Source organism: Pistacia vera, unplaced genomic scaffold, assembly GCF_008641045.1.
Source record: "Pistacia vera cultivar Batoury unplaced genomic scaffold, PisVer_v2 Contig240, whole genome shotgun sequence".
NCBI classification, from domain to species: Eukaryota; Viridiplantae; Streptophyta; class Magnoliopsida; order Sapindales; family Anacardiaceae; genus Pistacia; species Pistacia vera.
In genome coordinates, this window is record NW_022196047.1 from 508,109 (window position 1) to 535,984 (window position 27,876).

Consider the following 27,876-nt stretch of genomic DNA (forward strand, 5'->3'; position numbering starts at 1 on the left):
TCAAATTATTAACAATTAAGACCTAGAAAAAATTTCAACTAATTAATTTTTGTTTTGTCTTGTAATTTAACTGGTTTATATTTTAACTTGGATGCTAGATAGATTTTGCCTACTCAGTTGGCTTCAAACCTCTTCATACATTGTATTTTAGGTGAAAATTCTTAGATACAAATGCTTTTATGCTTTTAAATTAAATCCGAACTTGCATTATTCATAGAAAAATGTAGTGAAAGAATAACTATGTTCTTGCTTAATATTATTTGTGCATTGTATAAGATGAAACCTATTGTGATTCATGAACCTGAATCTGTCTAGTCCAATTGTTTAGCGGCTCTTTCTAAGAGATGAGAATGTAAATAGAAAACATTGCCTGGGAAGGCCTCACAGCCTGGGGGTCAGTGTCAACTTGATACACGATATACATGTTGAAACTGGTTCATGATCAATATTTACACTAGCTTTTATTTCCATGAAGTCAATTAGTTAATTACTTAATGATAGAACATTTATAAATGAACACGCATGTATATCGCTCTGTTGTTTGTGTGTCCTTATTGTGTTGTTTGCTTCTCTATATTGTTGATTGTAATCTTGGGTTTGAAATTAGTTGTTGTAGAATATTTGTTTTTGTCAAACTTATGAATTGTGTGTGTGTGCACACTTACTGCCAATCCTTTTATTTGGCTTGACTCATCTGTTGTGTGTGTGCACATCAATTCTTAGTGCACATAGTTTCCAATTCTTTTATTTGCCATGTCATATTTCCAACAGAGTTTACCTTAGAAAATGTATTGTTCAAACTCCCTATAAGCCGTGGAAATGTAAGAAACCTGATCTCTCATATTTTCATGTGTTTGGGTGCAAATGTTACATTTTGAATGATAGAAAGAATCTAGGTAAGTTTGATTCTAGGAGTGATGAAGGAATTTTTATTAGATATTCTTCCAATAGCTGTGCATTTAGGATCTACAATATGCGTTCTAAAAAAAGTCTTAGAATCCATTAATGTTGTGTTTAGTGATGGAGAAGATTTTTCAAAATATTCTCAAGAATGTAAAATTTAAGACATATATATTCCTTGTGTGCCCACACAACATGGTGTGAACACTACTAAATCTCCTGAACTTAAACCTTTGGCAAATGTGCTGTCACCTACCACTGGTGTTACAACAATGGGATCTGCTCCATGCAAAGAATCATCTGCTGATTCATCATTCCAAAATGAGGGATAGAGCTGGTTGTTGATCTTTATGATGAAAACCTTCAAAGTAGAAATCAAAGAAGGAAAGATCCACCAACATAGGTTCAAAAAGCTCATCCACCTTTAACTGTGATTAGAGATCCAAATGAGGTAAAAATTACAAGAAGGAGAAGACAAAATGAAATTAACTATATATGTTATGTTTCTCTTGCAAAACCGAAGAATGTCAAACAAGCTTTGGAAGATGAAAATTGGATTGTAGCGACGCAAGAAGAACTGGAACAATTTGAAAGAAATGATGTGTGGATGCTTGTACCAAGACCAGAGGGAATCAACATAATAGGTACCAAATGGGTTTTCAAAAATAAACTTGATGAGTTTGATAATGTTGTTAAAAACAAAGCTAGGCTTGTAGCTCAAGGATATAGACAAGTTAAAGGAATCAACTTTGATGAAACTTTTGCCCCTATTGCTCGACTTGAATCAATCTGGTTGCTGCTGTCTATTGTCTTCTGCCTCAAGATCAAAGTATTTCAAATGGATGTCAAAAGTGCCTTCTTGAATGGAATGCTCACTGAAGAAGTATATGTTGAACAACCTATTGGCTTTCAAGATCCCCACAAACTTGATCATGTATTCAGATTGAAGAAAGCTCTCTATGGTTTGAAACAAGCCCCATGGGCCTAGTATGAAAGGTTGAAACTTTCCTTCTTGAGCATAACTATGAACGAGGTAATGCCGACAAAACCCTTTTCATTAAGCGTGCTAACAATTAAATCATATGTGCATAGATTTACATTAATGATATTGTGTTTGGTTCTACATCTCATTCACATGCCTTTGAATTCATTAGTTTGATGAAAAATCAGTTTGAGATAAGTATGATAGGGAAATTGAATATGTTTCTTGGCTTTCAAATTAAACAAATGAACAATGACATGTTTGTTTTCCAGTCAATGTATGCTAGAAACATGTTGAAAAGATTTTGTCTTGAGAATGCAAAGCATGCTAGAACCCCTATGAGTGCTACCCTTTAGTTGTGCAAAGATGAACATGGTAAAAAGGTAGACAATAAGATGTACCGAAGCATGATTGGAAGTCATCCTTACTTAAGTGCAAGCCGACCTAATATTTGTTTTAGTGTTGGTGTTTGTAATAGGTTTCAAAGTAATCCATCTGAATTGCACTTGAATTAAGTGAAAAGAATCATGAAATATGTTTTATGTATGTGTGAAATTGGCCTTTGATACTCATTTGATTCTAACAATTGTTTGGTTGGATATAGTGATGTGGATTCGACAGAAAGTTTGGATGATAGGAAAAGTATTTTGGGTGGATGTTTCTATCTTGGAAATAATCTGGTCACAAGGTACAACAAGAAGCAAAATGCAATCTCCTTATCCACTGTCGAGGCTGAGTACATTACCACAGGGAGTTGTTGCACTCAAATTTTATGGTTAAAGCAAATGTTGTATGATTATGGTATTAACCAAGATTGTGTAATAATATTTTGTGATCCGGTCCAGCATTCTAGGACTTAGCACATTGACAAAAGACATCATTTCATTAGAGAGTTAGTTCAGGAAAACATCATTGCACTTACCCATATGAGCACAAAACCCCAATTGGCTGATTTATTTACAAAAGCACTAGACTATGATACTTTTGTTTTCTTGAGGAAGTCCATTAGACTATTTCAACTTGAATAGTTTTTCATTTCAGTTGATGAATAAAGCTTGAACATGCTACTTTTATTTTTGTTTGTTAAGACTTCTTGATATGTGCTAGCACTCTAATTGTCACTTATTTTCTCTTTTCTGTGTGCTAACTCTGGTATGTTGTGTCCACTGAGTCTTTTTCTATAACATGACCTTATTGCATCGTGAGTTGATTATAAAGAGCTACCTTATATGGAGTGTAAAAGTTGTTTTGAGTAATTTTCTGATTTGTAGAGACCCTTATATTTTGAAAAATGTACCATTACGAGGACTACTTTCTTGTAAGTGTGAAAGCTACATCTTGGTGATGTTTATGAGAGTTATTTGCCCTTTGATTAAAATGAAAAGAAAAATCTTTATATCCTATGCTGAAAAAGAAAAATGCAAAATATAGTTCGGCATGAGGGAAAGGAGAGCTTCTCTTGCAAAATTTAAAATTGACCGATGTGTCATTTTACCATATTGAGGACACTATCACACATTAAGACAAGCTCTCAGAAATTAATCTCACTTGTGTGTGATTAAGAAAGTGTTGTTTTGATTGCACTATTTTGACAACTTCCGTATGAGTTTTTGTGCCTTTTAAGGTTGAAATTTTGATCTCTTAGGTTGTTTTGCACAGATTGACTGTCTTGACCTTCAAAAATTCATGTGAAGCATTTATAATTCTAATTTTTATGCATTTTAATTTTTTTTGCTCAATAAAGTCTAGTCTTTTGAAAATTTCTGATGTTCTTTTGGGATAATATGTGCTCACACGATTGCATATGTATACTCAATTAAGATCGAGTCCTATTTTTGGTATAACTCTTTTTCAGGATATCAGAATCGCTGCTTGCCTTAATTGTGCTACCCTTTTCGGTCCGGTTTTTCAGTTCGGTTCGGTCCGATTTTCGCTTTTTTTTTTCCACCCCTAGCTTAGACCACCATCCCTCCACGGAACATCCAAACATATTCCGTGATTATAGTATCAGTATACACTACATTAAAACGCTAGCTCTATACTAAACTAACATTTCTTCCATCTTTCACCAATTAAAACCAATGTACATAAGTTCATAAACTATGCAGGATTTTGACTGCATAAGAGATGAATGCAATGTTTGATACCACTGACGTTGTCCATATGCGGTAATTTAATTTTGGATTTGCATATTTTCATGGATACATGAACAACTTTACTTTTTTTTTTGGTATGTATACATGAACAACGTTCTATATTTTGAATGTTGAAATATACCCTCAACTAATAGAACATAATAACACATACTGCTTATGTGGAAAAAGAGAAAAAAAAAAAGTATTAGAATATAATAACATGTATTGCTAAATGCTAATTAAAATTGTCACTAAGCCATTATTTGAGAGGGAAAAAATCGTTTACTCGTGAAAGATAATAAATAAATAAGAGTTGGGGAGTTTGCCTGCAGTTTGCAAATTGTAGTAGCAAACTTGAAATGCTATTACTTCAATAGGTGTCCCCTTGACATGTATTCAAAGGGAAACAATCTTCAAAATGAAAATAATTTTTTATATAAATAATGCAACCCTAATATTGCACAATAACACTACGGACACCGAAAAAGTTACACCGAATTTCTGTATCGGCCTACGTGTAACGCGCGTCTGAATTTTTTTATAATTTTTTTCTAGTGAACGGCCGTCCATAACATTTGAACGGCCGATCACTCAGGACGGGCGTCCATATACAAGGGACGGGCATCCCCATTTAAAGGACGCCCGTCCCTGATTAAAATACGATTAAAAAATTTGTAAAATATTAGGGACGACCGTCCATCCATTATGGACGGCCATCCATTAATTTTGGACGGGCGCCCACAAATAATGGATGCCCGTCCTTCACCCAAATATGAAAAAAAAAATTTATAAACATTTGGGATGACCGTCCATCTGTTATGGACGGTCGTCCATTACGTTTGCCGTCCAAACCCGTCCATACTTAAAAAAAAAAAAAAAAATTCTAAACATGGATACTGCTTCTTCTTCTTCCTTTCGGAAATGTTCCATTTTCTTTCTCTTGGAATAACGGTGCCATGCAGCTTGGATGAAGCATGCGACCATGTCCTCTACTGTTATGAGTAGAACCTGAAGGTGTGCTGAACTTGTCTACTGTGAAGGCGCCTGAATTGAGTGGCCGCAAATTTTAACTCTTCAGCGACAGAGCAAAAGCCTGAATCTCTCTCATAGCCTCCATCGTCCAGGTAGAGGATGGGAGGTTAATGCTAGATTTGGGTTCCAGTGCCCAGGTCAAAAGCTCCTCGCCATAGAAGTCTCCTTCTTTCAGAAAACAACACAAAAGAGAGAGCTTTATGAGCTTCTGTTTCTGAGGTGCAAGTGAAGGCCAAGGAAGATAGCGCTTCCAATGCTAATGATGATGATAATAATAATAATAATAATAATACTGTATTCTTGCCTTAATCAGTATTGAGTATAGAGATGTATAGGTCCATATGCATATCTGGATGCATTTACTTCAAAGTCTAATTAGTTAAAAGTCGTGGGCAGTTATTAGATGATCAGAGAAAAAGAAGAAGAAGAAGAAGAAGAAGAGAAGCCAAAGTGGAGAAGTTGAGCGGTTTTTTTTTTTTTTTTTTTTTTTAAAGTATGGACAGGTGAATGGACGCCTGTCCAAACATAAGGGACGGGTGTCCATTCATAAGGGACGGGTGTCCATTCATAATGGACGGCGGTCCATTATGAATGGACGCCCATCCAAACGTAATGGACGGCCGTCCATAACAGATGGGCGGTCGTCCCAAATGTTTATAAAAAATTTTTATTGTATTTTATTTATGGACGGGCGTCCTTTAAATGGGGATGCCCGTCACTTGTATATAGACGGGTGTCCATGTGAGTAAATGGTCGTCCAAATGTGATGGACGGCCGTTCACTAGAAAAAAAATTATAAAAAAATTCAGACGCATGTTACACGTAGGCCGGTACAGAAATTCGGTGTAACTTTTTCGGTGTCCGTAGTGTTATTGAATATTGCAATGCTATTACTTCAACAAAATTAGGTGTCCACATGAATACAGAAAATTGCATCATTCTACACAGACAGGAATACATTCTTTTTCTTTAAACTTGTTCATTGAAAATGATTTCAAACTTAATCAAATAAAACTTCAGAGACAACCCATTACCTAACCAAAAACTTAATGCAAATCCTAGAACTATTCAAACATCAAGTCTTTGTTTTTGTGACAATAACAAAGCAGAGTCATATTCAAGAATTGATGTCCGAACTAAACGAAATAAAAAGTAATACGACAACAAAATAAAGTAAACAAACAAACACAAACAGTAAAGAAAAAAAGTAATATGTGCGATTTTTTCTGGTTCACCCAATGTTGACTATATCCAACAGAGTCAATAATATTTCAATACAGCCTCACCTCTCTCATTTTATAATGAAGTTTCCTATCACTCATTACAAGAGAAAAATGTGTTTAAATACTAGATTTAAGAGACTAAACATAGTTTTACAAGGATTCTTATTCCTAAGCCCAAACCCAATAAGAAATTAATAACTTAAAGAAATCGGAACCTGACAAATCGATTCTAGTCCCGATTTTGGGTGCTCGAGTTAATTTCAATTATCCCATTTTAAAAAATAACAAATAAACTCTAAAAAAATTATAGATACACCCCCAATAGTTTACCCTTGTGAGGGTCAGTTCCGGGTAGGAACTGGAACTGGAACCCCAGGCCCACCATTCTTTTACACACCCCTAGGTGATATGAATTCTTGCAACCTCAATTCATATATCACCCTACTTCAACCAATTTCAACTCAACCTAAGCTAGACTTCACTTGAAACACCCTAGCACAATTCGGCTGACACTCTACAAGCACATACAACCATTATAACACCTTAGAACAACACCTTTTATCAAGCCTCAATCAACACAAACTCATTCCACTTTGAAATGCACAACACAAACTTGGAACACAACAAAATAAACCAACCCAAAAAAGTGAGATGAATGGTAACCAAGTGAGATTAACTTACAGGATAGATGACCAATGGATTAATCAAGCCTAAAGAAACTCCACCAGCTTGAAGGATTAATCCACCACCAAGTTTGGTCGAACTTGGGTAAAGGAACTCAAGAGAAAACAATTCTCCAAAGCAAAATACTATTCATGCAATATTCAATGTCTACTTCATATTATGATAAAGTGACCTTTAAATAGGCTTTAGAAAACATGGGAATTACTCTAACAAACATTACATGAATATTACAACAAAATATTACACAAAAAATATTAAGGGATAATTCCCTACCATACAATATCAAAAGTGCTAGCCATACCTATTTAATGTTATGGACAACTTTTCCTTAAATTAAGGATCTATGTCCCTAATTATAATTTTCTTGATTATACTTCAACATTTGAACCAAATAGCATCTACAACTTGGGCTTGGACCAATGAAGCTTCTTCTTACTTGATCTCCATGACTTGGGCTACAAAAAATAGCTTGTGCTATGTCTTGGACTCTTAACATCTCTTGGATAAGTTTGTGAGTTTCCTTGAGTGTTTGGGCCGAATGTTGTCTATCTTAGGGTCCTTGAATCTTCAATGAACTCTCTTGTATGTTTAAAGAATATGATGGGCTTGGATTCTCATCACTAGGTGACGATACTTAAATTGTTATTCTAAAGATATCATCAACTACTATGTTATTGTGATGGAAGAGATAATATATGTAGTTGAAGCAATGTAGTGGCATAATAAAATGTTACAGTTACACCATTATTCATTGATGACCTAATATTTGGTATCCATCACAGGTAAAGCATCTTATGGCATTTTAATAAAGCTGCCGAATTACAAAACCACAATTATACATCTAACCTCTTTAACTCAATGTTTCCCATATTATATATTTTATTTTATTTCAAAGGTACATTATTAACAATTGGGTTGACGAAGCAATAACATTTCCTTACCTCTTTTAAGAGTAATGTTATGTTTAGAATTGAGTCATATATCGATAAAAATAAAGACAAAGTAATGATTTTACATAAATTTTGTGTAATTTTTGTCTATTGTATGACTCATTGTAAGCAAAACATTATTACTCTTTAAATGTTTTGTTTAAAAGAGTAAATGACTTTTTCCTACCCAAATAATGGCTTAATAATACTTTCTCACCACATCTTTAATACCATTTTACTACCCAAATTTATATTCCGTTTCTGATTCCGGTATCGTTGTGACCCCACACCCACATTCTCTTTTCGATTATCATTCATCAAAACCCCTCAACCCTATCTCATAGATCCTGCCGACACTGATTAAGGTTTGCGTAGTGTCCCTCTCAAGTCAAATTTTAATTAATTCCATCACACAAATCCAACATTCTACCACTAAAAGACTCATCGCCCTACCCTCTTAAAAATCCCAACAGACTGGACTATGTTTGCTTTATGTTCGTTCAAATATAAATTTGGATAATAAAATGGTATTTTAAAAGTCGTTGTATATGATTATCATTAACCATTATTTGGGTGGAAAAAAATCATTAACTTTGTTTAAAATGACAGTGATATGCACCAACATCACCATTTCACTATGTCCCATTGTTTTTTAATAATATCCCATTTGATTCCCCCACTCTGTTTCCTGTCCTATCTACATGCACCATAGATTTGGTATTAATGCACACCCACCCTAACAAAATCACCCGCGTGCTTCAACCCAAACACCTGCAAATGCGGATAATACATCAGCCCAACTCCAAACTGCCCTCTATTTTTACCGTTGTTAACGAATATCTATGGGTATTTCTGTAATCTCACCTCCTCCTTCTCCACTTCCAATCCAATGGGCATTTCATCAATACAAGCTTGCTGCAAGTATCCCCTACTTCCATGGACATGCAACAGGACATCCCAAAAATCACCAAATTGTCCCCAACCCCACAGCCAAGTATATGAGTTCAGAATGAGACTAGAAATAGCAGTGGCATAATGTTCATCAACATAAGCAGTAGATCTGCAGTTACAGCCCAACAAATAAACTCTCAATTTTAATCTCAACGAAGTAAAGCCGCCCCCTAGTTTCATTGACCAAACAACTAATCAACTTTCTCCCCGTGATCTCGTCCACACCGAATAACGTCCACTCTTTTGCCTCCAAAATCTGATCAAATTACCTAACCCGATTCCATACAGAAACAAACGACCAAAACAAAAACAAAACCAAAAACCAGTTGAGTGACTTGATTCTCAATCTTGGGTTGGTCAAAATAACATAAAAAAAGAAGAAGCAAAAACGTGTTTCTAATAAACAACAATAAAGAGAAGATTCTCATTTCATGCTTTCCCATTTCACGTTTCTTTGTGGGTCTCTTCGGTTTCTTTTTATATTTGATCAAAACCGCGGTGTTCCTTAACGATTATTCTAAGAAAGTGAGCTTCGGAGAATTGCTTCTAACTCGCAGTCTGTCTCTATTCTTTCTTCAGAAGCATACAGCCAATTCAACTCGGCTAAGTTATTGCATCGATATATTTACATTTGGTTAGGCTCCTTCATTAGGGTTTAACAATGGAGAACAAACAGGGAATACGAACAAAAATGTTTGACAATTTTTCTTCTGGATCTGGAAAATTCTTGCGACCCATTCGTCATCTTCTATCAAAAAGGTGAGATTAGATGAGTATGAGGATATCGAATTAGTGTTTTCTTCTTCTTCTTCTTTTTTTTTTTTTTTTTTTGGTGAATAATGAGGATTACTCTAGGTTTGTGCTTGGAGAATGTGACAAATAGTTATGATCTAAGTAAATGCGAATATGGAATTTTATAAAATTCTTACTGTTTTTGAGAATTGAATTGACATATTCTTTCTGGGTTTGTGAATATTTATTTTTTCTATTATTTTTTTCTTCTGTTATAAGCCTAGTATAAGGAATAAAGTAGCTTAAAATATAGGGGCTTGTAAAGCTTTCAGTTTTACTTCCTTTAATGAATTTGAGTTAATTCGAGACAACAGAGGAAGAATTTTCATGATGGGCTTCTATATCTTTGGCCTGATTTTGATTCTTTTCATAAACGTTTGTGCTTCGTGATGACTCTTAGCTTCTCTAAAATGTTTAAGGCTCTGCTTAGAGATCCAAACTGCATTAGAAAAATGTGTGTATCACCGAACAAAATGGGGATTCACTATTTGTTTCATATTGTGAACTTACAAATTTGTTTCTATTTACTAGATTTTGAATTTGATGTCTTATTTTTGATATAATATGTAGTTCAGACGAAGCAATGGCTGATTCCATATCTGAGAGTGTTTTAGAGGATTATTATATTCCAAATTACATTCTTGTGGCTGGATCTGAGGCCACAAATGCTTCCCACATACCTGCTTGTCCAGTGATAGTGTTCATTAACTCCAGAAGTGGTGGTCAATTGGGTGGGGAACTTCTTGTCAGTTATCGTTCTCTTCTTAATGAAAACCAGGTAATTGAAGGACTGTACATGTGTGATTATGATTATGTTTGTTTTCAGTGGAATTGATGGTAGAGTTATCAAATTTCAGGTTTTTGATTTGGGAGAAAAGGCCCCTGATAAAGTGCTGCATGAACTTTATGCCAATTTAGAAAAGTTAAGGCAAGCTGGAGACATTTTGGCTGCTGAAATTCTGAAGAAATTGAGAATAATTGTGAGTACGCTTGTCCAGAAATATATAATATTCTGCCTACGGATATCAATAATGATTCTTACATAGTTTCCTTTCCATATGTCCTTGATTTGACCTTGATATCTTTGATGTCTTTAATGTGTGCTCACAAAATCAGGTTGCAGGGGGAGATGGCACAGCTGGCTGGCTTCTAGGAGTTGTTTCTGATCTTAAACTATCTCATCCACCTCCAATTGCTACAGTGCCATTAGGAACTGGAAACAACCTCCCGTTCGCATTTGGTTGGGTAGATTATATGTTTACCTGTCTCTTGTAGCTGAACTTAGAGAATGCCAATCTTATAACGGATTTCTGTCTTGATATTAATATCTTATTACCAGTTTAGCACGATTCTTATACCATGTATTTGGATAATTCTCAGGGAAAGAAAAATCCAAGCACAGACCGTCAGTCTGTGCTGTCATTCATGGAACAAGTAAAGAATGCAAAAGAAATGAAAATCGACAGGCAATGCATCCATGATGGCTTATACTATATACCACTAAAGTTACTTATTCATGGCATCACCACTAAGCAATCTAGTGGGACTAGACATTTCTCTGTATTCATAGATAGTTATATTTTCCCTCCTCGTGGTTAAATAGGGAAATCTATATTTTTCTCTGTCCGAATTTTACTTTATTTTCTGTTTACCAATCATATATTTTTTTAAATCAAATTTCAGCTGGCATATCCTAATGAGAATGAGGATTCCTAAACAAGGACCTTGTGATCCCATTGCACCTCTTGAATTACCCCATTCTTTGCATGCATTTGATCGCGTCTCTGAAAAAGATACTCTGAATGTGGTAAGTCTTTTGTTTTCTTTTTACTACTATTATTATTATTATTTTGTGTTTTTTTACATGGTTTATGCGAATCTGACATTGCTGGCTTACTGTTAAATGTTTTGTTGAATGTCTCAGGAGGGTTGCCACACATTTCGTGGGGGATTTTGGAACTACTTCAGCATGGGTAAGAAATACGAAATTTAATTTCTATAATCATATGAAGGTGATCCATTAATGATGTTTGAAAGGAAAGTTTAATAGTGTTTGGTGGCAACCAGTTCTTATTAAATAACTGTAGCTGCTCAGTTTGTTGACCTATAAGTTTTTCTTATAAAGGAATGGATGCTCAAGTGTCATATGCATTTCATTCTGAGAGGAAATTACACCCAGAAAAATTCCAAAACCAGTTAGTTAATCAGGTATCAATATCTTTACCATTTAGACTTCAGAAAGAATAGTAAAAAGTTGCTTGATCTTAAATTACACTACTATGTTAGTTCAAAATATTTCTTTCATAGGTCCATCTGAAGAGTAATTTAAGTTGTTAAGTTGTGCGAATACATGTTATCACATCTTTCTATAACAAGGGTCTCTCTTTTGTTCATTTTTATTGTATTTTCTCTTTGAGTTTGGCTCTGCTCCCTGTTAATTAAAATTGAATAGTATAGCTTTACTTGCTTTCAAATTAACTTATGGATCACTACACTAATTTGAATTTTAATGTTATACTTGTGTTCTGAATCATTTCATACAAAGTCAGAATTTCAGATTTTTATGATACTTGTGTTCTGAATCATTTCATACAAAGTCAGAATTTCAGACTTTTATGAGCTGTGCTTTACTTGTCTTGTCTTCAATTAAAACCTTGCGATAATTTTTCCAACTGCTGACCTTTCTTTTCTGTGGAGCAGAGTACTTATTTGAAGCTTGCTGGAACTCAAGGATCTTTTGCTTCTCTTTCGCAGCCTTCTTCACAATCACGGTGAGTCAATCAATTAATGAGTTCATTACTTCTTATAAGATATATTAATTGTTTAGTAGTCGAGTCTATTGAGAAGAACATGCCTGATGGCAGCTTGATACAGTGATCGATGCCCTCTCGGCTTAAGTATTTTGATCATGATTATTTGGAATAGATAAAATTGGTGATACCGTATAACATTATAACCCTGAGCAGCTTTTAACTTCTGAGCACATTGAAATTTGTTGGTTCGGTTTCTGGCAAAGTGTTTCTGGTGACATTCTGTTTTCTGTATATATTTGTATTTGGCACACTACATTATCAGTTGAAGATAAAATATATATTTTTGGTTTTTCTGGTTTCTTTTCATATGTTGTTCATTTGCCTAAACTTCTTGAGGCTAATGGTTTTATTTATTGTTCAAGTTACTGGACTTCTGTTTGGTTTTCAATGTTTCTAAGAGTGGCTTGATTTCAATACAGGAACATAGCACAGCTAGCAAAAGTTAAAATCATGAAAAAGCAAGGTGTATGGGAGGACCTCGACATACCTCGCAGGTGAGGTTATATGTTCCGATATTTCAGTTTTTACTGATCCAACTGAGTCAGATTGGATATGCTGAGTAGAGTGATAAAGAACAGGAACGCATTAAACTGTTGAATGTCTTATGTTGTTTCTTGTCACTAACTAGTACATTTACATATGATTTCTCATTTCTGTCAATTTTCACTCCCCAGTTCACCAACACTTTTGTCTTTTGACATACAGCATTAGGTCTATTGTTTGCCTAAACTTGCCCAGTTTTTCTGGTGGACTTGATCCTTGGGGAAAACCATTAAGGAAGAAAATACGGGAGGTTAGTTCTGAATTTTAATATAACTTCTTCGGGTTATGAAGTGAAAACACATTTTCACCAATTAGTTACTAATTCTCTACAATTTTGATTTCTAGAGCGGCTTGACTCCTCCATATGTAGATGATGGCCTTATTGAGATCGTCGGTTTTAGAGATGCTTGGCATGGACTTGTTTTGCTTGCTCCAAATGGACATGGGACTCGTCTTGCTCAGGTAGGAGATAAATCATATTTTTGTTTTCAACTCATAATGCTTAAATTTTTCCTTGAATTGTTACCAGTTCTATGCTACACAATATGTAATGTGCAGAAATTTTAATTAGCTTGTTTCTATCTTGGCTCTAATTTTTATTTTTCATTGTTGTATGCAGGCAAACAGAATCTGTTTTGAGTTTCAAAAGGGTGCTGCTGACCATACATTCATGAGAATCGATGGTGAGCCATGGAAACAACCTCTCCCAGTGGATGATGACAATGTAGTTGTGGAAATTTCTCACCTAGGCCAAGTGAGCATGCTTGCCGTCCCAGGTTGCCGGTCCAAAAGCATAAATGACCTCTCACCTGCCAGTTTCCCAGATGAAGAAACCGATAGTGTTGAAGATGAATATGACGAAGATGGGGAAGAACAGAGGAAGTTTGGTGCTGCTGACACATTTAAAATTCCAGATGAGATTGATATAGCTCATCTCAGTTGAATGTTCACTAACAAAATATGCAGAAAGGACTAAGATTTATTTTCTGTCATTCTGAACAGAGTTGAATGTCTGTGTTGCATTGATGATACCGATACTCAGGATTCAAGAATGTGAAGTACGATTCCTTAAAGCAGAATAACTTATGCTATGTTCAACATCTCTGCAATAAAAAAACTCCATCTAGTGCACAGCTTCCAAATCTTGAGGAACTTTACTTGGGGCATAATAATTTCAGTGGGACATTTCCCAGTTTCATTACAAATTCTTCTAAGCTCTTTAAACTAGAGATGGGAAGGAACTCATTCTCAGGCTTCATTCCTAGTGCAATTGGTAATTTAAAATATCTTGAGTGGCTAGCCTTATGTGATAAATACTTAACATATTCTACTCCGAGGTTTTTTCCCATTTTTACAAATTGCAAGAATTTAAGACATCTAGACTTAGCCGGGAATCCAGAAAATAGCATCCTTCAAGTGCCATAGGTAATGTTTCTATTTCCTTGGAATATGTTCACTTGAAAGATTGCATTAATCAACTTGATAGAAATACACTTAGAAGGTAATGAATTGACTGGATCAATTCCAATTACATGCACTTGGTGGACTAGAGAAACTCCAAGGTTTTTATCTTTGAGATAATAAACTAGGACTTACCCCAAATGATCTTTGTTATTTGAATATATTGGTTGAGTTGCGATTGGATGGTAACAAGATAAATAGATCCATACCTGGATGCTTAGGAATCTCACTACACTGAGACAAATGTCTTTACGTTTCAATAGGTTAACTTCTTTTGTACGTTCAACTTTGTGGAACCTTCAGGATATCTTGTTCATTGATTTGTCGTCAAATTCTCTAAAGGGATATCTTTCATTAGACAGTGGCAATCTTAAGGTTGCCATATATATAAATTTGTCAAGGACTCATTTTTCAAGAAATATTCCAATCGTTATGGGTAGCTTAGAAAATCTACAAAATCTCTCTTTAGCATACAATAGATTATAAGGCTCAATTCCTAAAACATTTGGTCAGTTAAGAAGCTTGGAATATTTGGATTTGTCTAGTAACAATCTTTCTGGATTGATTCCCAAGTCATTAGAGTCACTATTGTTCCTCAAATATCTAAAATTATCATTCAACCAAGTGGTGAAATTCCTCGAGGAGGATATTTTGGAAAATTTTCAGCTGAATCATTTATGGGGAACCTAGCATTATGTAGTTCTCAAAAACTATAGGTTCTGCTGTGCATAACTAGCACATATGGAAAGTCAAGGGTAGAAAAGGTTGTCATGTCGATTGTTTTGCCACTAAGCATTACATTCACATTAGTTGACTTTGTTCTTATATTTGTGTTTATCAAATGCCGGAGAAAGAAAACAAGGCCACCGCCTAATGTTGACAACATGGAGAAGAATTTCTTAGCATGAACTTTCAAGAGCTGTTGGTTCAGATGGTTCAACTGGTGAATGATAAAGGAGAGAGATTTTTCAATGGAAAGGGACGGCAGCAACTGTAAATGAGTGCTCTCTATTTTCATTCATAGAACATGGATAACATATATACAAAACAGTTCACTGTTCTTACCTTAACAACCAAATGCAGTGGATGAGATTTTACACATTTGAATTTAAAATAATCTTACAACAAAATATGTCTTAATCTCAACTAAACTCAACTAAACATGTCACAAAAACATCACAATAATGTACCAAATTCAGTAGCTTCAACCACTGCACCCTAACAGAAACTTGAGCACTTGGCTCCAAAAACTGTTTGAAACCTTAACTGAATATTTCTGCATTTCTAGTACATTATCACCATCTTCAACACTCCTTGATAATTTTGCTGCAACACCAAGTTTGAGTCTTAAATTCTCAAACTTGGCTTTAGATAAAGCCTTGGTCATAATGTTAGCCACTTGGTCTTCACCCCTGCAATGAATCAATTTAACTTCTCCATTACTTTTTGCCTCTCTCACAGCATAGAACTTGATTTTGATGTGCTTGGTTCTACCGTGTAAGATAGGATTTTTTGCCATTGCTATAGCTGACTGGTTGTCACAAAAAATCACAGTTGGATCCTTCTGACTTTGCTTCAAATCCACCAAAATTTTCCTAAGCCATATGGTTTGGTTTACGAAAGCAACATCAGAAATGTATTTTGCTTCTGTTGTGGACTGAGCTATGGTGTCTTGTTTTTTGTATAGCCAACATATGGCTCCCGTATTCAAGAAGAAGACATAGCCTGAAGTACTTCTCATATCATCAATGCATTCAACCCAATCACTATCAAAATACCCAACAACCTGAAGGTTTTTAGACTTCTTAAACCATACACCAAAATCAGAACTTCCTTTAATGTACCCCAGCACCCTCTTGGCTGCCTTGAGATGAACTTCACTCGGGTTGCTCATGAACCTGGAGAGAAGGCTAGTTGCAAACATTAAGTCAAGCCTGGTGGTAGTCAAGTACAATAGACAACCAATCAAACTTCTATAAATTCCTTTATCAATCTTCACAGCCCCATCATCTTTGCTCAGCTTCAAATTTACAACCAGTGGAGTGTCCACTGGTCTGCACCTGTCCATGTTAAACTTGTTTAGGATTTCATTATCATATTTTCTTTGGCTAACAAATATCCCATGTTGAGTTTGGTTGATCTCCATTCCAAGGAAATAAAACATTTCCCCTATATCAGTCATTTCAAACTCATTGTGCATTGCCTTCTTAAACTCTTCCAGTTGAATTGGACTGCTTCCCATGATGAGTAAATCATCTACATATAATGATACAATAACGAACTCCCTTTCCAACTCTCTCACATACAATGTGTGCTCATTTGGGCTCCTCATATATCCCAAGCTAATCAAATGATCATTGATTCTACTATACCAGGCTATAGGGGCCTGCTTTAGGCCATATAATGCCTTCCTCAACAGATAAACTTTGTTCTTTTGCCCTTCCACTTCATATCCCTCCGGTTGCTCCACATAAATTTCTTTATTGAGCCAACCATTTAGGAATGCAGACTTGACATCTAACTGATAGATTCTCCATTCAAATTAGGCCGCTAAAGCAAGGAGAAGCCTAATTGTATCATGCCTGGCCACGGGTGCAAATGTATCTGAGAAGTCTACTCCAAATTGCTGAGCAAACCCCTTGACAACAACCTTGCTTTATGTCTATAAACTAATCCATCAGGTTTTAATTTTCTTTTGTAAATCCATTTAACTTGGATTATCTTTCTGGTTGCAAGTCTATCTACCAATTTCTAGGTGCCATTCTTTTCTATCATGTTTAACTTCTCCTCCATTGCATCCTCCAAATAACTGACTTAGCAGCTTCTTTGTAGTTTGCAAGTTCAAGTAAGGCTGCATTACTCCTTTTATAAACCTTTACCAGAGGTCTGGTACCTCTAACTGGAATGTCATCATCAGAATCTGTCTCCTCTTGATCATCATTTCTGCTCACTGTTGGATCTATCAACTGCCCCCTTGAGTCTTATTCAATCTCATTTTTCTCCCAGTTCCAGACACCATTTTCATCTACTTTCACATCTCTAGTGATGTGAATTTTCTTAGTTTCTAGAACATAGACTTCATAGGCCTTGGACTGCTCACTATAGCCAATGAAGATTCCTACCATGGCTTTGTCATCCAACTTGCTTCTCCTAACTATTGGGATGAGTGCATAGCATATACTTCCAAAGATTCTCAGATTTTCAATCGTAGGCTTCACTCCATACCAAGCCTCATAGAGTTTGATTAACCAAGGCCTTCGTGGGAAGTCTATTGAGCAAATAGACCCCTGTGTTCACTGCCTCTGCCCAAAAGGACTTGGGCAACTTCTTCTCAGCAATTATGAACCTAGCCATCTCCATAACAGTCTTATTTTTTCTCTCATTGACTCTATTTTGCTGTGAAGTATAGGGACTACTAAATTGATGCATAATTCCAACCTGCCTACAAATTGATTCAAACTCATTTGAAGTGTACTCACTCCCATTATCACTTCTTACTGTTTTGATACACAGTTTGGTTTTCAACTTGCAGCTTGAATCTTCCAAACATAACTCCAACTTCATTCTTTTGTTTCAAAAAATAGACCTAACACATCCTGGTCCAATCATCAATGAACAAGACAAAATACTTGCTCCCATTTAGTGAAGGTGTCTTTATAAGTCCACACACATCTGTGTGGATAAGTTGGAGCTTTTCAGTAGCTCTCCAAGCTTTGTTCCCAAGAAATGGCTGTCTACTCATCTTGCCAAGTTGACAAGTAGCACATACAACCTTAGCTTCTTCGATTTCTGGTAGGTTATGGACAAGATTTTTGGTATGAATTTCGTTAAGACCATGATAGTTGAAATGGCCAAATCTATTGTGCCATAACTCAGACTCATTTACTTTAGTAGTATAGGCTTTAGGTTCTAGTTTTTTTAGCTTAATAGGGAAGCTTTTTCCCATCATTTTACCCGTCATTAGTTCATTGCCTTCACTGCCTAGAATTGTGCAGGACTGGTCCTGGAAATGCAGGACATAATTCCTTTCTAACATTTGTCCTACACTAAGTAAATTATGACTTATATCTAGCACATACAAGACATTAGGGATCAGTTTAATGACCTTGTCTGGACAGCAACATCTCCTTTCCCTTTGACATCCACAAACTCTCCATTTTCAACTTTAATTTTGGAATAACCATTGTCTATCTGCGATGCATCATTGTAAACTTGAGCTGCACAGCAAGATGGCACGAACAATTGCTCAGATTTTGAATTTGGCTACTGATCTTCAACAATTTGGGCTTGCTGTGGTGGCTGGTTTGGTTTGTTTTTGCACACTTTTTCAATGTGGCCATATTGCTTACATGCTCTACATTAGAGATTTGGTCTGTACCATTACCTTTTTTTCGAAGTGGCCCTTCTTCTTCTAGTGAGAACACGGTGGAAACTCCTTCATTCCACCTGATTTGTTCCATTGGTTACTTGTTTTCTCCTTCCCTTTCTTATCTCCAGCAGACCTTTTACTTCCTCCTTGACTAGGTTTGCCTTTAAAGCCTGCGACCATTGCACCCTCACTTGAATCCTCTTGTCTCAACAATCTCCTTTGCTCTTAAGCTTTCAAAGCATGTACCAATTCAGTGAGTGTGATTTGAGATAGATCTTTAGAGTCCTCAAGTGAAGAAATCTTGGACTCAAGCCTCTTGGTAGGCTCACCAAAACTTTCTCCACAACTCTCTTGTCTATCATTTCCTCACCCAACAACCTGATTTTATTCACCACATTCATCAACCTATCTACATACTCCTTTACTAATTCTGATTGTTGCATCTTCAGCATCTCAAACTCCTTCCTTAAGTTCAATACATGCATATTCCTAGTTGTATCACTACCGCCAAACTCCTCCTTGAGCTTTTCCCATGCTTCCTTGTCTGTCTCATATGCCATGATTCTAGTAAAAACAAGTTCTGTTACAGCTGCATGGATATGAGACAAGCTCTAGGAGCTTTAGTAGCTTCCTTCTCATGCAGCCTGATCTGATTCAATGTGGGGTTTGGCCCCAATGCAGGTGGCTGCTTGTTCTCTTCAACATATTGCCATAAACCTTGTCCCCTCAGCAAGGTCTTCATTTTGATAGCCCACATGTGGTATTGCTCACCGTTGAAGATTGGAAGAGGAAGAGAAGCTGTGTATTGTGCCATTGTATCAAGCTGTTTGGAGTTTAACAAAGGTTTTACTATGTTGAGGAGTTGGATGAAAAGAGATCAATGTATCAAGCCCTTAAGATCAATTACGGCACTGATACCAATTGTTGGTTCAGATCGCTCAACTGGAGAGTGATAAAGGAGAGAGATTTTTCAATGGAAAGGGATGGCAGCAACTGTAAATGAGTGCTCTCTATTTTCATTCATAGAACATGGATAACATATATACAAAACAGTCCACTGTTCTTGCAGTGGATGAGATTTCACACATTTGAATTTAAAATAATCTGACAACAAAACATGTCTTAATCTCAACTAAACTCAACTAAACATGTCACAAAAACATCACAATAATGTACCAAATTCAGCAGCTTCAACCACTGCACCCTTATAGAAACTTGAGCACTTGACACCAAAAACTGTTAGAAACCTTAACTGAATAATTCTGCATTTCCAACAAATTATCACCATCTTCAACAAGAGCAACAAATGGATTCAGTGAAGCCAACCTACTTGGCAGAGGAAGTTATGGCTTAGTTTACATAGGAAGATTAGACGATGGGATGAAGCTTGTAGTAAAGGTATTCCACCTGCATTTTGAAGTAGCTCTTATGAGTTTTGAAGCTAGATGTGAAGTAATGAGAAGTATTCATCATCGAAATCTTATCAAAATCATCAGCAATTGTTCAAACGATGATTTTAAATCTTTGATACTAGAGTATATGTTTAGCGGGAGCATTGGGAAATGCTTGTAATATGAGAACAGTGTTATGGACATTTCACAAAGGTTGAACTTAATGATCGACATTGTATCAGCTTTGGAATATCTCCATTTTGGTTATTTAACGCCAATCATTCATTGTGACTTAAAGCCCAACAATATCTTGTTAGATGAAAATATGATTGCAGATTTGGCTGATTTTGGCACCGTGAAGCTTTTAGGTGAAGAAGACTCAATGACACAAACACAAACCCTTCCCACCATTGGTTATTTGGCTCGAGGTAATTGTTTCTAATTCAATATTTTTTTCATTAATTTTATTTGTTACTGACTCTTTTTCTCCTAGCAGAAAAAAAAAAAAAAAAAAAAAAAAAAAAAAAAAAAAAAAAAAAAACTTAATGATTTGTATATCACTATCAGAACATGGAAGGGAAGGAAGAATATCTAGAAAAAGGAGATTTGTACAGATACGGGATTATGCTTATGAAAACATTTACAAGGAAGAAGCCAACAGATGAAATATTTACTAAAGAAATGAGCTTAAGGAATTGGGTTGGGGAATCAATAAATAGTACATTGATGAAAGTTGTAGACACAAATTTGCTAAGAAGGGATGATGAACATTTTTCTAGCAAGAAGGAATGTGTTTCATCTATCTTGAGTTTGGCTATGGAGTGTACAAGAGAATCCCGTAGGAGAGGATCTACGTCAAAGAAGTGGTACCAAGACTCTTGAAAAGTAGAGTCAAATTTACAAATGGGACAACGTCAAGAGGCAGAAGGGTTTCAAATTAAGGCTAATTTTCGTTTCCTTTTCTCAGGAGATAGTTCTTTCTCTTGCTAATTTCACTCTATATTGGCCAAAGTTGTTTAGCCTTTTCTTATATCCTTTTAGATATTTAAATCTATATCATTTGATTTCCAATTTGTTGTTGTGTTATAGGCCCTTTTCTAAGCAATATTCCTTTTAATCAATATCTTCTCTAATGGCCTCTTTTATTACTAGTAGCTTTGAGGGAGGAAATCAATCTAAACACTAAATTAAAGCAAGAGATGAATATTAGCTTCGAGAGAGGAAATCTTATCATTAAAATTATTTCAATTAGCTATAAATATTGACTTTGTAGCTGTAAATATGTATTTACTACAGTTTTCCTTTCTATAACAAATTTTCGTAGCTATATATTTATAATGTTGTAGTGAATCTTGACTAGCTTTGATTTTATTAAAAAAAAAAAAAAAAAAAATGGTGCTTTCACAACATTGCAGCCAAAGCGATAGTGATAGACTTTGGTTTGGTCAAGTTTAAGTGTTTAACTGATTGATTGATTCAAAAATTAAAATAAATAAGAGTTTTGTTGAAATGTGAACATTTTTTGGTAATTGATGAAAATCTTGCTAAAGAAGAAGAGGCAAACAAAAAGAAAAATGAATTTCAGTTAAAGGAAAATTTCTGTTTAGAAATTTATAGTAGAGAATATTTGATTTTTCTTTTACTATGAGTTGTATTAGAAAAGAAGAATTGGTTTAAGACTTTATTTTGAGTTAAAATAGAAGAATAAATTAAATTAAAGGAATCCTATTAGGATTAGAAATATGAATCATAGTATAAAAAACGAATGTCTTATTCTACCTAAAAATAGAGTGCTTGGCATCAATTCAAAGCTACGAGAGAAGTAACAACTAACAAAAAAAGAGAGAATATGAGAAACACAAGATGTGAGAAGTGGTATTAAATACCATAGAAAGATGCTGTATTGATAAAACACTAGTATTGTGTTATTAAAATTATAGTGAAACCATCTAATCTGTCGATGTAAACAGTTTATGTCGAACCAAGTAAATATCGTATTTACGTGTATGTGATATTTTATGCGTGTTGTTGTTCTTTATTTTAATTTTTTTTTTCAACCAATTTCTAACAAGTTTGATGTGACATTTCATTGAAAAGATCAAATATACATTAAATGTTATAGAAGCTTGGGGGGGACCAAGATAGGAATTTGTATTACCGTGCATTTAATTATTACCTAAAAATGTGAAAGTTATTTAAAAGCTCCAACGATAATCTATGGTCCACCCCTCTAAATATCTCGATATTTTTACAATGTACTCAAATGATAATGTAATCTTCAACCCCACTTATAAAGACTTTCTCCTTCAATCACAATCCCTGTTGACTCGTCATAAATGCGACGAGGCTCTCTAACTAATAGGAAAATTTCAAAATTTTAGATATTTCTAGCACCATCGGCGTAGATGAGGCTGTCCACCCAGCTCTATATATCACTTGTGAGTGCTTGACCTATGGCTATATACCAATTATCTTGGCCTCCCATGGAGAAATATCTTTCTCTTTGCATTTTATTCATCGCTTTCACTGTTCAATTTTCGACATTTTCCTTTGTCAGTGCAAAACGAACCAACATTTTCACAGACGAACAAGCTCTTCTTGCACTCAAAGCTCATATAACCCATGATCCTACCAATTTTTTGGCCAGTAATTGGTCCGCAAGCACCTCTATTTGTGAATGGAGTGGCATCACTTGTGGTGCCCGTCACCATAGAGTCACAGCTTTGGATATTTCTTACTTGAATCTTACTGGCACCATTCCTCCTCAACTAGGAAATCTACCTTTCCTTTCATTTCTATCCATCAGAAACAATAGCTTTCATGGCACTCTCCCTGATGAGTTGGCTCAGTTACGTCGACTCGAATACCTTGATTTCAGTTTCAATAACTTCATCAATTTAGAGATCCCATCATGGTTTGGGTCCTTAACCAAACTTCGAATCTTGAGTTTGAATGAAATAACATTTTCAGGGACTATCCCTCAATCCTTAGGCAATCTGTCTTCATTGCAAGAACTTATTCTTGATTATAATGAGCTTTCAGGTTCCATTCCCACCTTCATCTTCAACATATCTTCACTGCAAACACTTAGTATATATGGTAACCAACTCTCAGGTTCCTTCCCTTCCATCATTTTCACCATGCCTTCGTTGATATCTACTGACTTAAGTCATAATGGATTATCTGGTGGACTCGATCTCTCCAACCATTTTTGAGTATCTTCCTAATTTGGAAGTGCTTTATTTGTATGATAACACGTTTGTTGGTGAAATACCATCCACTTTATCAAAATGCAGACATTTGCAACATTTATCCTTGGCGAACAATCGTTTAACAGGAGTCATACCAAAAGAAATCGGAAATTTGACTCGACTTAAGTCGTTATTTCTTGGCCTCAATAGTCTCCAAGGTACATATAGATACTTCTTTATAAAAATTCTTCTTTATAAAATATAACTGCAATATATATGGCTATTAAATCCTTTTCAAATATTTTTAACATGAAACTAACAATATAGGAATTTAATAGAATAATGAAATAAAAATATGTAAGTAATTAAGTAGAATATTCTTCATCATCAGTGTTCCTTTCTTCCCAAATATAGATTTTGTCAGCATTAGCTTGTATCTCAAAATTCATATTTTTAACCTTTATTTGCTTCAATCTAACCATTGTGATTTTGTAGGAAACATTCCACAGGAGTTGGGAAATCTTGCACAACTGAGGAGTTTTTCACTTGTATCTAATCATCTCATCACTGGTACATCTTGTTAGCATACAACCACTCTGTTCTTAACCGTTAATTAACTTCAAAACCATGGGGGTACCACGTCACTCATAGCACCTACCAATGTATGTACACCACCTATGAATTTTTTTTTCTCCTGAATCTTTATCATTAAAGTGATTGGAAGTTATCAATTTAAAAATCTTTGTGCAGCAATATATTGGTTGGTGGTATGGGTGATATGTTACCCTTGTGGTACTATAGATATTCTCGTGATCATTTTACGAGTAATTAACACGAACTTCACAATTTACTACAAATCTAATAGAGTTAAAAAGTATATCCTTTTTGTTTTGTTATTTCACAGGAGTCATACCAAAAAATATTCTAAACTTGACTCGGCTTCAGATGTTTTCTCTATACCAAAATAAAATCCAAGGTATGATATATGCAAGCGTGAGGCTACATATAAAATTTTAAATCTTTGTTGCACAAAATTGCAACTTCATTTATATGTCAGAATCGTGACTCTTCTTCCACCTCAGTAATTTGTTTTTCCTTTGCTTTAATCTTGTTTTGCTAAATGAAATGACATCTATCAATTATTTTACAGGAGTCATACCAAAAGAAATCGGAAATTTGACTGAGCTTAAGGGGATGCATTTTGGCTACAATCAACTACAAGGTATGATGTACTCAACCTTGACTTACTATAGCTGTTTGATATGATTTGAACATTACTTAATCTCATGAATTAAGGCATTAAAATTTTTTCAAGTCTCACAATTAAAGTTGTTTTATGATTAAACGAAGAAAAGTTAGCCTTATTACGATGCATCTTCTTTTTCCAGTAATCTCATTATACAATTGATGAGCTCTCATATTTTTAGGTGAGATGCCACATGAAATCGGTGATCTTCATAATCTAGAGGAGTTGGGACTCTCATGGAACAACCTAGTTGGACCTATTCCAACCACCATCTTCAACATCTCAACAATTAAAATAATTGGAATTGCAGGAAATAAACTCTCAGGAATTCTTCCATCTAATACTAAAGTTCCAAATCTTGAGCGTCTTACAATGGGATCTAATGATTTTAGTGGGCCATTTCCAAGCTTCATCAGCAATGCTTCCAAGCTTTCAATGCTAGATATTTCAAGTAATTCATTCACAGGCTTCATTCCTAGTACAATTGGTAATTTAAGAAACCTTGAGTGGCTTGTCTTGGCGGACAATTACTTGACATCACCCACTCCAAATTTGGGCATTTTTTCTTCTTTGGCAAATTGCAAGAATTTAAAACATTTAGAGTTATCATCAATTCCATTCAATAGCATCCTTCCAAGTTCCATAGGAAATCTTTCTATTTCCTTGGAAAATGTTTACATGAATGATTGCAATATTAGTGGCAACATTCCAAAAGAGATAGAAAACTTAAACCACCTGATAGAAATCCAACTTGAAAGCAATGAATTGACTGGACCTATTCCAACTACACTAGGTGGACTACAAAAACTCCAAGGTTTGAATCTTAGAGATAACAAAATTAGAAGGATCCATACCAGATCATCTTTGTCGTTTGATTAAATTAGTTGAGTTGCAACTAGATGGTAACAACATTTATGGATCTATACCTGCATGCTTAGGTAATCTCACTACACTAAGAAAACTATCATTGGCCTCTAATAGGTTAACCTCTGTCATACCCTCAACTTTGTGGCAGCTTAAGGACATCTTGTACTTTAATTTGTCATCAAATTTTCTAAACGGATCTCTCCCATTAGAAATTGAAAGTCTGGAAGTTGTAGTAGCTATAGATTTGTCAAGGAATCATTTGTCAGGCAATATTCCAACTGATATTGGAAGCCTAAAAAATCTAAAGAATCTCTCCTTAGGATATAATAGATTTGAAGGCTTGATTCCTGAATCAATTGGTGACATGACAAGCTTGAATTTCTTGGATCTGTCTAATAACAATCTCTTTGGAGTTATTCCCAAGTCTTTAGAGAAACTCTCATACCTCTTATATCTAAATTTGTCTTTCAACCAACTAAGTGGTGAAATTCCTATTGGAGGAACTTTCAGAAACTTCTCGGTTGAATCATTTAAGGGGAATCTTGCATTGTGTGGATCTCCACAATTACAACTTCCACAATGCCAAACAAGCACACATCGAAAATCAAGGACAAAAAAGGTTTTGCTATTGATTGTTTTGCCACTAAGCATTGTAGTCACAATGGTTGTCCTGGTTCTTACATTTGTGTTGACCAAAGGCCGAAAGAAGAGCAAAAAGCCTCCTACTAATGCTGAAGTGTATCCACAACATACATGGAGAAGAATTTCTTACCAAGAACTAGTTAGAGCTACAGATGGATTTAGTGAGAGCAACCTACTTGGCAGAGGAAGCTATGGTTCCGTTTACAGAGGAAGATTAGATGATGGGATGGAGCTTGCGGTAAAGGTATTCCACCTACATTTTGAAGGTGCACTCACCAGTTTTGAAGCAGAATGTGAAGTTCTTACCAGTATTCGACATCAAAATCTTGTTAAAATCATTAGTAGTTGCTCAAATGATGATTTTAAATCTTTGATACTCGAGTACATGCCCAATGGGAGCCTGGAGAAATGTTTGTATTCTGACAACTGCATTTTGGACATTTCACATAGGTTGAACATAATGATAGATGTTGCATCTGCTTTGGAATATCTCCATTTCAGTTATTCAGCCCCCATTGTGCACTGTGACTTAAAGCCCAACAACGTCTTGCTAGATGAAAATATGGTTGCACATTTGAGCGATTTTGGAATTTCAAAGATCTTAAGTGAAGAAGACTCTATGATGCAAACGCAAACCCTTGCTACCATTGGTTATATGGCACCAGGTAATTAGTTTTTTCATACTCTATATTTGTTTTTCTTGCTAAATTTACTTTGTTATTCATTATTATTTTTCTTGTAAAAAGACACATTAATTTATCTAACAATGATATGACATGCAATCATGATAAACAGAGTATGGAAGAGAAGGAAAAGTATCGCGAAAGGGAGATGTTTACAGCTTTGGTATTATGCTAATGGAAACATTTACAAGAAAGAAACCAACAGATGAAATATTTAGTGAGGAAATGAGCTTAAGGAGTTGGGTTGGTGAATCATTATGTAGTGCAGTGATGAAAGTTGTGGATAGCAATTTGGTAAGTAGGGATGATGAAAGTTTCTCTAGAAAGGAGGAATGTTTATCATCAATCTTGAGTTTGGCAATGGAGTGTACAAGAGAATCACCTGGGGAGAGGATCAACATTAGAGAAGTGGTATCTAAACTCTTGAAAATTAGAGTCAATTATCTTACCGGTATGGCAACCACAAGAGGTAGAATGCTATATATCAAATTTGAGTTAATTTCCTTTTCCTTTTAATTACATATGGATTGTTTTCAATTTTGCAGAGAGGAACAAAAATGTGCTTGCTAGACAACAACCCATTGATTGAAGGGCTCAGCTTCAGCAGAATATGGGTAAACTTAATAAAGGTACCCGTAATTATCTTATAGTTTTGTTAGACCTTAATATACTGAAGATAAACTTCAGGGGTTTGAATTTCCCATATCATATTTATGAAGATGAATTAATTATTAATATTTCATTGATCGAACCAGTTGCAAGTAATATTATAATGACTAGTGGCTGTTTACGTGGAATTGAAGTAGAACAGTCCTATCAAATGAATTAGTAAACTTGTAACTGAGCCATAAGCTTCTGTTTTTTGTTTAGCGAAAAAGTGGCTGACAATAACTGCTTTTAATTTGCAGGGACAAGTGGATTAGGTTACTAGCCAACGACCCATGGATCGAAGGACCGGAGTTTCCGTGATTTAAATTTGATTCTGATAACCTTCGAAACCTTTTGGACCTTTGGGTAATGGAGATAAACTTTACGGGCTTTT

At 35.2% G+C, this 27,876-nt stretch overlaps 3 protein-coding genes across 4 annotated transcripts; all 3 read left to right on the top strand.

Moving 5' to 3' along the window:
* Positions 1-9,001: 9,001 nt before the first annotated feature.
* Positions 9,002-14,175, top strand: LOC116131731 (diacylglycerol kinase 5-like). 2 transcript variants are annotated; one of them, XM_031417395.1, is made up of 13 exons: positions 9,002-9,595; positions 10,199-10,406; positions 10,486-10,608; positions 10,745-10,873; positions 11,009-11,094; positions 11,312-11,435; positions 11,553-11,601; positions 11,754-11,836; positions 12,329-12,399; positions 12,861-12,935; positions 13,147-13,234; positions 13,330-13,446; positions 13,604-14,175. In XM_031417395.1, the coding sequence occupies exons 1-13, from the start codon at positions 9,498-9,500 to the stop codon at positions 13,925-13,927; spliced, it is 1,575 nt and encodes a 524-aa protein (XP_031273255.1). In that variant the 5' UTR covers positions 9,002-9,497; the 3' UTR covers positions 13,928-14,175. The 2 variants fall into 2 exon arrangements, with proteins under 2 accessions (XP_031273255.1, XP_031273256.1); XM_031417396.1 differs by having other exon boundaries at positions 10,204-10,406; positions 13,604-14,174.
* A 9,113-nt stretch (positions 14,176-23,288) lies between these two features.
* LOC116131740 (LRR receptor-like serine/threonine-protein kinase GSO1) lies at positions 23,289-25,636 on the top strand. Its single transcript, XM_031417410.1, has 5 exons — positions 23,289-23,614; positions 23,892-23,966; positions 24,301-24,372; positions 24,547-24,618; positions 24,824-25,636. Exons 1-5 carry the CDS (start codon positions 23,380-23,382, stop codon positions 25,519-25,521), a joined length of 1,152 nt encoding a protein of 383 aa, XP_031273270.1. The 5' UTR covers positions 23,289-23,379; the 3' UTR covers positions 25,522-25,636.
* A 108-nt stretch (positions 25,637-25,744) lies between these two features.
* Positions 25,745-27,777, top strand: LOC116131739 (probable LRR receptor-like serine/threonine-protein kinase At3g47570). The gene is made up of 4 exons (XM_031417409.1): positions 25,745-26,816; positions 26,947-27,285; positions 27,380-27,463; positions 27,743-27,777. The coding sequence occupies exons 1-3, from the start codon at positions 25,874-25,876 to the stop codon at positions 27,421-27,423; spliced, it is 1,326 nt and encodes a 441-aa protein (XP_031273269.1). The 5' UTR covers positions 25,745-25,873; the 3' UTR covers positions 27,424-27,463; positions 27,743-27,777.
* The last annotated feature ends 99 nt before the right edge of the window (positions 27,778-27,876 follow it).

Bases quoted from the DNA above. Each gene is read 5' to 3' on its own strand.
- LOC116131731 (XM_031417395.1), top strand. From the start codon at position 9,498: ATGGAGAACAAACAGGGAATACGAACAAAAATGTTTGACAATTTTTCT. The intron at 10,609-10,744 runs GTGAGTACGCTT...TCACAAAATCAG, and splicing joins TGAAGAAATTGAGAATAATT to GTTGCAGGGGGAGATGGCAC. The intron at 12,936-13,146 runs GTGAGGTTATAT...TTTGACATACAG, and splicing joins GACCTCGACATACCTCGCAG to CATTAGGTCTATTGTTTGCC.
- LOC116131739 (XM_031417409.1), top strand. From the start codon at position 25,874: ATGACAAGCTTGAATTTCTTGGATCTGTCTAATAACAATCTCTTTGGA. The intron at 26,817-26,946 runs GTAATTAGTTTT...CATGATAAACAG, and splicing joins CATTGGTTATATGGCACCAG to AGTATGGAAGAGAAGGAAAA. The intron at 27,286-27,379 runs GTATGGCAACCA...TCAATTTTGCAG, and splicing joins TAGAGTCAATTATCTTACCG to AGAGGAACAAAAATGTGCTT.
- LOC116131740 (XM_031417410.1), top strand. From the start codon at position 23,380: ATGGATTATCTGGTGGACTCGATCTCTCCAACCATTTTTGAGTATCTT. The intron at 24,373-24,546 runs GTATGATATATG...ATTATTTTACAG, and splicing joins ATACCAAAATAAAATCCAAG to GAGTCATACCAAAAGAAATC. The intron at 24,619-24,823 runs GTATGATGTACT...TCATATTTTTAG, and splicing joins TGGCTACAATCAACTACAAG to GTGAGATGCCACATGAAATC.